Source organism: Notothenia rossii (assembly GCF_949606895.1).
Source record: "Notothenia rossii genome assembly, chromosome: 2".
In the NCBI taxonomy this organism is placed as follows: Eukaryota; Metazoa; Chordata; class Actinopteri; order Perciformes; family Nototheniidae; genus Notothenia; species Notothenia rossii.
The window spans coordinates 17,499,564-17,508,477 of record NC_136904.1 but is presented as its reverse complement, the minus strand read 5'-3'; the positions used below and the strand labels follow the sequence as shown (position 1 = coordinate 17,508,477).

Here is an 8,914-nt window from a genome sequence, read left to right as displayed (position 1 = left end):
GCGTGTGTTTGGAAATAATGGAGTGCCCTTCTTTGCTGACACTTGTAAACACCTTGTAAAAAGTGCGGAGAAGAGCTTCCATTTACACACAACAGGAATTAAAGGCAAGTAAAAGAGTGTATTAAAAATGTAAAGGAATTTATAAAGAAGAAGAAAAACGGCACGCTAACACAAAGTTGCAGGTTTCATAGAAGAACTGTCTTGAGCCCAAAAAGGAATACACCGCCACCCTTTGAGAGATATGGATTTGTGCTCCGAAGCGTGAAAGTGTCAGAGCGAGACATTTCTGATTTGCTCTTAGTCTCAAAAGGGAACAGCACGTTTACCAGAAGCCTTATTCCATTATTTCGATTTCACACATTGTACAAAGCAGAGTTTAAGGCATTATCGACAAGCATCATCAAAGCTATCTATACAAAAAGAAAAAAAAGCAGCTATCTACAGAAACACACGCAACCTGCAATTTCTCTGTGATTTTGTGTGCTTTACATTTTCAAACTCTTCAATTTACCAACAGTTAGAAGTTGAAAACACTGTAAAAGGAGGGGGTTTAGTGCAATTACTTACAGCAACAGACGATCAGTGATGTGAATACGAATTATCGGACATCTTGGTAGAAGAAGCTTTTCTGCTTAACGTGGCTGACACTGCTAAAAAAAGAACAAGAACACAAAAGGCTCGAGGCAGAACAGGAGGATCTGCGGTGAGGGTCAACAGGGGGTCAACACTATTTAAACCCCAACAAATGCATTGTGATGAACTAAATGTTGAAGTGGTGTAGAGATTGGGGCAAAATGAATGCTTACAGAACACAAAAAAATGAGTGACACTCGAGTGCTGTTTCTCCGACAGTAAAAGCTTCCTGGACTATAGGAATGTAGGGACTACCGAGAAAAAAAATTAACTAGCAAAGCTAAATACTGGTGTGTATTACAAAAAGGTCATTAAAAGCAAAATTCTATAACCAGACATTAGACTCAAATGACTGCATCTGCCCTACTGCTTCACAGAGTTGAACTTAAGACAATGAAGCGTAGAATACTGAGTTTACTGCATAGAAGATGCCACGACTGAGTGAGACGCTTGCAGGCTTGATGTATATTGCTTACAGCAGGAACCAGATGTGATGAGCCTCTGATGGTTAGACGTGTTCTTGACTTCGACCCCCGTTGCCGAGCATTTTAAAAAGGAAAGGTTCACATTTTTCACGCCTAGATTAATACAATAGAGAGGGTTAAAAACATATTGATACTTGAGTATTACAATAATATACAAATCCCACTGTTCTGATGCTTACTTAGATCAATGCATATGGCCGTGTGCTCGTTAGACGATAGTTTTCCTAATATGATATATTAGAAATCCCAATACTTGGCCGTTCAATATAGCGACACATTGAAGTGTAACGCCTCTATGGTGATATGCATCTTATTACCAGACTCTTGCAAATACACAATCAGGTCGCAACAGTGAGGACTGCCTAAAATGACAGAGCACGTTATGTAACACTACTATTTATAATGAATGAGCCATTTTTTTTTTTAAAGTGATTCGAGTAACAGGGCAATCTACATCTACAGGGCATGTCAGACGAGTTTTAAAAGGCTTTCAAAAAATGTGAACCTGTCCTTTAAAGCTGCGTATAAAGACAGTTGATGTGTCTTTGTGGACCCCCCCGCCCCCCCCCTCCCCTGCTGACAGAGGGTCAGGCGGTTAACTCAGAGAACCACGAGGTGAGGAGAATATGAGAGTTGGAGAGGACAGACTGACAACACTTTTTTATGGGGCTGAAGGACAGAATAAAACCACACAGAACTGACAACCAAGAAACACAACGCATGAGAAGTGACCCGATGTTTCCCCAGAGGTTAAAGCTCAGGAAAAAGGGAACTGTGTGATTTACTCTTCAATGGGAATGTCTGCGTGAGGAATGCTGTCTGATTATAAACCTCTGAATGATTTAATGTGTGGTCTAATTGCACTTATATTCAATTTCACCCTTTTGGATTTTCCAGTGACAAAGGATGAACATCTGTCAGAAGGAGGAAACTGCAGCATCCATCTTGGCTAATTTGTAAACAGAGTTAAAAAAAAAAGAAAGTCAGTTTCTTTTGGCGCTCTCACCACAAAACACCGGCAACAATACTTTAAACATATTCCCTTCATTAATGACAAACACCTACTGAACTGTGACCCCTATCAACAAGGTCAGTGTGAAATCAATGAGTGACATCATCCAAGACAATCATAAGATCCACTGGATACGATATACCCTAGTACAAAAGCAAAGGACCGTGTTTGTTAAACACAAGATAATGATCACAACTTGGAGATGCACTTGAGATAAAATATCATCAGTGAGATGGAGAATCAAAGAGAAGCTTCTACAAGGAGCTCTTGAGAAATTGGTCATGCATAATTGCTTGTGTAGAATTACTGAAGGAACACCAACATAGTGCATCACCTTTAAAGGTCAGGGTTCAAAAAAGGGTCAGATCTGACACCTTGGATATAAAACAGCCCACGATGACAGACTCCCTGGGGGGGAGCCGTACGGCCGGGTGCTGTAAAACAAATATTGCTTTAATTTGTTAACGGAGCAAAGACAAAAACCTGATCACTGACCCACTCACATGCAGGATTCAGGGTCATGACTCATTCTCACAGGTGGCTTTGGTGCGGACCAGCCAGTGCCTCCTCTGAAAAACACACATTTGCTTTTGGTGGGGAGAGCTTTGAGGTATATAGAGGAGGGGGGGGGGTGGTGCTGAGGAAGTGATTCTTCTAAAGGACAACACTATGGATATTCTCACTGATGATACTGGAATGCAGGATATCTCTACGTATCATAGAGAACAAAGCATTTTTCCAATTTCTGGCTTTTATGCAAATACATTCACAAACATAGATTAAACCAGAGGGCATGAGCACATTTTTTTTTTTAGTAGAAACTGATTGCTGAACAGACACATTGATTGATTTATCACTATTTCGATTGTAAGACAAGTGGGACGTGCCACACTTCGCCTGAGAGAGGATCTCATTCTTTGCAGACTCGCCTCCTGAAAAGGAAGGAGGTGAGAGGCTATCTCTGCCGACAGCAGAGGCTTTTTATCTCATGCCAGAAAAAGCATAATGTAACATAACCTGACAGTTAGCGTCAACAGTGCCAACAGCACTGCAGGAGCCGCTGCGTCAGCAACTGCACTCCTTTTTTGGGTAAATGCTTCTGAAGAAAACAGGATCTTAGGAATGGAGGAGACGAAAGATCGCTGGCTGGGATCTTTAAAAAACATCAGAACCTGCCGAGGTGGAGCTTCACTCTGCTACCAACACATTCTTCATAGTCCTTGGTCTTCCAAAGAGACCATTTGGTCAAAAAGGAAACAAGAGTGGTCTGAATGTGATGGTGAGCTCAAGCATGGGAATGAGGAAGTGGCGACAAAGGAGGGAGGGAGGAAGAGGAATGCAGTGTGCAAAGGACTATGGTGGGCATCGGATCCGCTACATACTTTCTACTCAGCTCGTCAGCTCCCTGTCAGACGGGAGCTGGTTGGGAAACCACAGGCTCGTGTCCTTTGGCTGAGTGACAACCCAACAAACCAGAACTTCTCACCAGATAGACAAAGGTCTTGTATGTTTGTATAATCTAGGTGTGCAAAATCTCAAACAATCTGAGGCTACATTCGCACTTTTTTTCCTCTTTCTCTCCTTGTCAGACTCTTTCACGTGCTACCAAAAGTGATGCTACTTCCCTGCATTAGAGCGCCCCTCAATGGACAGTTTGACCTCCTGGGGGATGAACGAGGGCCTCGTGTGGCCAGAGGTGCTTATTTGAGGGCGTGGCCCTTCGTCTCCCTTCATACCATATCTTTGGAGGCCAGGTGAGGACCAGCGTCTCTGAGAAGCACCTAGCGCAGCCTGCATTGCTCCCAGCCCGGCCCCTGCAAAAGCAGAGCCCTCTGTGTGCAGGTGGTAACTGCTGTGGCTCCTGGGGTGCTCTGCTGAGGTCCTACTCTGTCTTATGGGGGACTCAGAGAGCCCAGCGGCCCCGTAATGCGTGGCTTCCTCCTTATCGACAGCCTCCTTCTCACCGTCCCTCTGTCTCTCTCTGTGGATGCGGTCCAGCCTGAAATGAGATGGAGGCCGGGACTGTTGAGGGGCAGGGGGCCCCATGAGCTGGTGACCAGGCCCTGATGAAGCATTGGTTTTGCTTAAAGTCCTGGACATGTTCTGCTGTTGTTGTTGTTGTTGTTGTTGTTGTTGTTGCTGTTGTTGTGAGTTATGGTGCTGCGGTTGTTTCTGCTGCTGAGGCTGAGGCTGCTGCTGCAGAGTGATGGACACACACACGTCCCCCACCTGCAGGGGGTGGCAGGCCAGGTCGTAGAGCTGCGCCGTGCGCTCGGGGCTGCAGGACGACCAGCCCTGCCCGAACACGAAGAAGGGGTGCTCCGGGGGCACGTCGATGGTCACTTTGCTCTGCTGCTCCCCCACAGTGAAGTGAAGCGAAACCAGACCTGGTTTCTGCTGGCTGGCACGGATGTCCACCACCATGCTGGAGTCGATCTTAAGCCCCCCGCTCACCTCGGCGCTGCGCACAAAGTCCTGAGTCTGCAGGTCCTCCACGCGCTTCAGCTCTCCAGTAGCAAGCTGGATGATGGCTCCCTTCATGAAGTGAGACGGGTTGCTGGGAGCCGAGGCAGGAGCGTGGCTCAAAGCTAAGGCCTGATCCGCTGCTGGCTGGACAGGGGGCTGCTGAGGGGGCTGCTGCTGGGCTGGGGTTGGCTCCACCCTTTCAAGGAGGCACACTCTGGCTGAAGAATCCGAGGCTTTAAAGCCTGGGTTAGGGGAGGACATGGCGACTGAGGCGTTGTTTGACTGTATATGGTAGTGTTGCTGCTGGGGGGGTTGGGGGTGGTGCTGCAGGTGATACTCTAAGGGAATCAGAACTGGCTGCCCATTGGCCAGCACCACAGCGTGGCCGGGTGGTCCTGCTTGCTGCTGGAGAGCGGCCATCCTGGGATCACTGTAACTCGCAGTGTGAGTGGGGAACGCAGTCCGACCTGAAATCATGCCTGTGTTCTCTCCATGGAGATCTCTGGCTCTCTGAGAGAGGTTTAAAGGAGCAAAGGACACCTCTTTCCGCACTTGACTAGAGAAAGCCAAACGGCCAACCACCTGCTGAACCTGGAAGTAGATAAGAGAAATATGTGTCACTTCATTCTGCTGAAACAAACTATTTTTTTTTTATTACACAATTCCCAACACATCCAAATATCATCCCACAGTAGCATCCTGAGTCACAGCATGTTATTGCACCTAAAAAGGTAGAAATACATTTAATTCATCTCATCCTTCAAACCTTTTTTTTTGTTTAAAAATAAAAAGGTACGATTATTCTGCCATACCGGTTTTTTTTTTTTTTTGATGTCCTAAGATCATAAGAATCTGCAGCTGCTTGCAATGGCCATTACTTGGTATTTCTTTACTGTGAACCTCCATGTAAACATAATGAACAAAGCCTAGGTACCAAGTGGCAATTGTGTGTGAGCGGTTACCAAATGATTTCTGGAACCACAGCACAAAATTAAGGAAGGAAGCGAGTCTAATATTAACATGTGCGACTGAGTCATTCAAATACTGAGATACAGTTAAGAAACATACTCTAGAATATTCAATAATAATGTTGCACAATTATTTAAGAACTACGAGCTGCAACATGTGACAATATTATAAACACATCATCAGAAAGGAGCAGGGAAAAGCTTGTATTAACCTTGTTAATCAGGATATTCTTAATCTCCTCCCATGGAAAAGTCTGTATATAAAAAACATATTTCTCCATCTACTGCTAAAAGTTAGGAAAAGAGATTGACAAGGAATCATGTGTCTAATGAGGAGACTATCAGTGTGTCTTACCTCCAGGTCGCTGTCTGGGCTGCTGCGCTGGCCAGGGGAGCCCCTCTCCTCCAGCCGTCGGTTCAGCCCTCCTCTGTCCTGGCTGTACTCCTGGGCTGCAGAGTTGGATGCTACTTGCAGCAGACGTGCATTTCTGGCAGTGTACGCAGAGTCCAGTATGACTTCCCTCGCCCCCTGCTCTTTATCGCCTCCATTCATCTCTGGCTCATTGTCCTGTTGGAGACTGTGGGAGTCTCTGGTGGCCGCCCTGGCGCCCTGAGGGTGATAGAAGAGTGGCATCCCTCGAGAGCCGAGCTCTGATGCAGGCAGAACTCCCACAGCACCAAGGTGCTGCTGGGCAGATTGCTCTGAGGGCAGCATCAGTGGGACGCCACCTGATGCTGAAACTTTGGCAAAGGTATGAGTGGCTAACTGGGCCTGAGGAGGTGGGGAAACAACACCTTCTGGTAAGACAGAGGGGTAGGGAACAAGGTGGGAGACAGCATGGGACTGAGGAATGGTGCCTGAGGGAGAGATTAATGATCCCGGGACAAAGCCAGGCGGTAGAGCGTAAGGTACGGCTGCATAAGGGGAACTGACAAACTGGAGAGAGGAATGCGGAATCTGGGCATAACCAAGGGGAGGGTAGGAAAGGCCTGGATGCTGCAGGAGAGGGGAGTGTACAGTGTAGGCTTGAGAGATATGGCTTAGCACTGGGTGAAGACTGGTAGGCGCGTAGGTGACAGAGGGAAGAGCCACTTTGTACAGCATACTGTACTGGTCAACTGGCACTGCTGGCATGCCTTCAGAATTCTCCATCCCATAATGAAGCCCTGGCTGAGCTCGCAGCCACTCTCCCGACGGTGATCCTCCCTGAGTGTCACTGTTGGCTGCAGAGTTCTGGATGGAAACCAAATCATCTTCTCCAACACCTCCACCAGCTCTACTGCCACCTCCGCTGCTGCCCCCCCCTGCAGCCCCGGCTCCTCCTGCCCCTCCACTGCTGTTACAAACCAGGAGGTCCCTTTTCTTAGGAGGCAGGCACTCCTGGTTGCGTTCCTGAGCGTGTTTCATTGCAATCCTCTGACCAAGCAAGTCGCTTTATTGTACTGCACAGGAAGTGAGAGTTGCAAGCCAGTCAGCCTGCACAGGAACCAGTGTTGAAATCAACTGGCTGACCTTGTCTACCAATTCACCTGGAACAAAAAGCAAAAAAAAACAGGATCTTATTATCATTGTATAATATGAATCATCCATGAGACCTGTGATTCCAGCCCCAAATTCACACATCTATACATCTTATCTTATTCTACAGTGATAGTATCATAAATAGTATGTGTCTGTTAAACCAACTCTTCTTTGAGAATGAATACAAGTTTGAATAATATAATGATTTCTCAATATGTCAAACAATCCAACAGTTTTCTGCTGTATCACTCTATCTAGTGGACTATTTCTAGATGTGTAAAGTATAGTTTACTCTCAATCCAGCAATCAAAATATAGCTAATGCAGAAATATTTGGCATCTTGACTAGGGTTTCATTTTAAGTTTCGCAAGTTTGAGCAAAGCTTGGGTGGAGAGCACGAGCCTACATGACTCACCCACCGGAGGTTCAAACACCGTGGGCTTTCCCAACATCAGAAATGTGAAATGGCAAAAAGTACCTCTCTTTTGTAATGTATGATGCTAAGATATTGTTCAGCATAAGCTGCAGGACGTCCATCCCGTTAAATCACAACAAAATAAGTACACCAGAAAATAAAGCATAAGCAACCTCTCAGCTATTACCTCTTAGTTTTACTGTAATTATATAGATTGTTCTATCGTAAAAAAACAAACGAAAATTTGATCAACTGTTTTCTGTTGTCCTTTTCATGACAGGTGTACATTCCTGCGCTCATTAAGCAGAAAAATGTGGATAATAACATTAAATTTGGTCATTGGAAGTAATACCAAGAGAAGCAAGTTCTTATTTATGCTAAATGTAACTTCGAACAGCTCTGTGTTTGTCTATGATTCAGACTCGAGTCTGTTCCTGGTTTCATTTAACACACTGTCCAGAATACTCAGTAAAAAAATTTACTGCGACAAAACCCTGAACAGCACTGTATAGGAAACCTTTGCTTTATAAATGTCAAAGTTTTCTTCTAATCGCCGCTTCACTTCCCTTTAGAGTAACCATGTTTACCGTTAGCTAGCACAGTGGCTGAATTAGCTAAAGTTAGCTAGCACATTCGAGTCGTCATTTTAGCATAAACAATTGAAAGTGACAGAATGACATGTAATACACGAACACTAAACGTATAAGTGAGTTCAAATGATAAATAATGGTATATGAGACAGTTAAGCTTTCTCTGTAATGTATCTCTGGGCACCAGCCCAGAGGTTCCGGCTAGTTAGCTCCACGGCTAACACAGCTACAACAAGCTACATTAACTGCCTTCAGTCTTCATAACTAACATGGCAATTGGCAGACATGCCTATAAAATATGGCTCTGCTTTGAGTCATTGTTTGCACGTACCTCCAAATGTCATCGCGAAGAGGCTTTTCTTTATAAAAAGTTGATATGCGGAGGGACAATTGAAGAAATCAAGGCTAAGGAGTCGAGCCCATTTCGAAGGCCAGCATAGGCGCTCACCAATGACGTCACCAAATTGATTCAATTTCCTGTTTTTTTTCAAGATAGATAAACAGATAGACAGATAGACAAGATAGATAGATAGAAAGACAGACAGACGTATAGATAAATTGAAAGAATGTGTTTCTGAAAGAATTATAATGTATTTCCCTTATTGTGATGTTGTACAGTAGGGGGAGCAGGTGTATCTTAGGTTTATCATATAACAGATACAATTAATGTTGACGCTGTGGCTTAGTTGGTCAAAGTGCCTTAAACAGGAGATCCTGGGTTCAAATCCCAGCAGTGCCTCAAACCAACAACTTCCATAGACACATCTACCTATGGAAATGCTTCAAGTAGATTTTACGTGTTTCAGGATACTTCTAAATAACA

General features: G+C 45.0%; 1 protein-coding gene across 1 annotated transcript; it reads right to left on the bottom strand.

Moving 5' to 3' along the window:
* Window positions 1-1,763: 1,763 nt before the first annotated feature.
* Window positions 1,764-8,546, bottom strand: atxn1l (ataxin 1-like). Its single transcript, XM_079662945.1, has 3 exons — window positions 8,423-8,546; window positions 5,920-7,094; window positions 1,764-5,187 (listed from the first exon to the last, which is right to left on the bottom strand). The coding sequence occupies exons 2-3, from the start codon at window positions 6,970-6,972 to the stop codon at window positions 3,748-3,750; spliced, it is 2,493 nt and encodes an 830-aa protein (XP_079519071.1). The 5' UTR covers window positions 6,973-7,094; window positions 8,423-8,546; the 3' UTR covers window positions 1,764-3,747.
* Window positions 8,547-8,914: the final 368 nt, after the last annotated feature.

Coding starts and splice junctions, on each gene's coding strand:
- atxn1l (XM_079662945.1), bottom strand. CDS start 6,972: ATGAAACACGCTCAGGAACGCAACCAGGAGTGCCTGCCTCCTAAGAAA. Junction 5,188..5,919: donor GCCCAGACAGCGACCTGGAG/GTAAGACACACT, acceptor ATCTACTTCCAG/GTTCAGCAGGTGGTTGGCCG.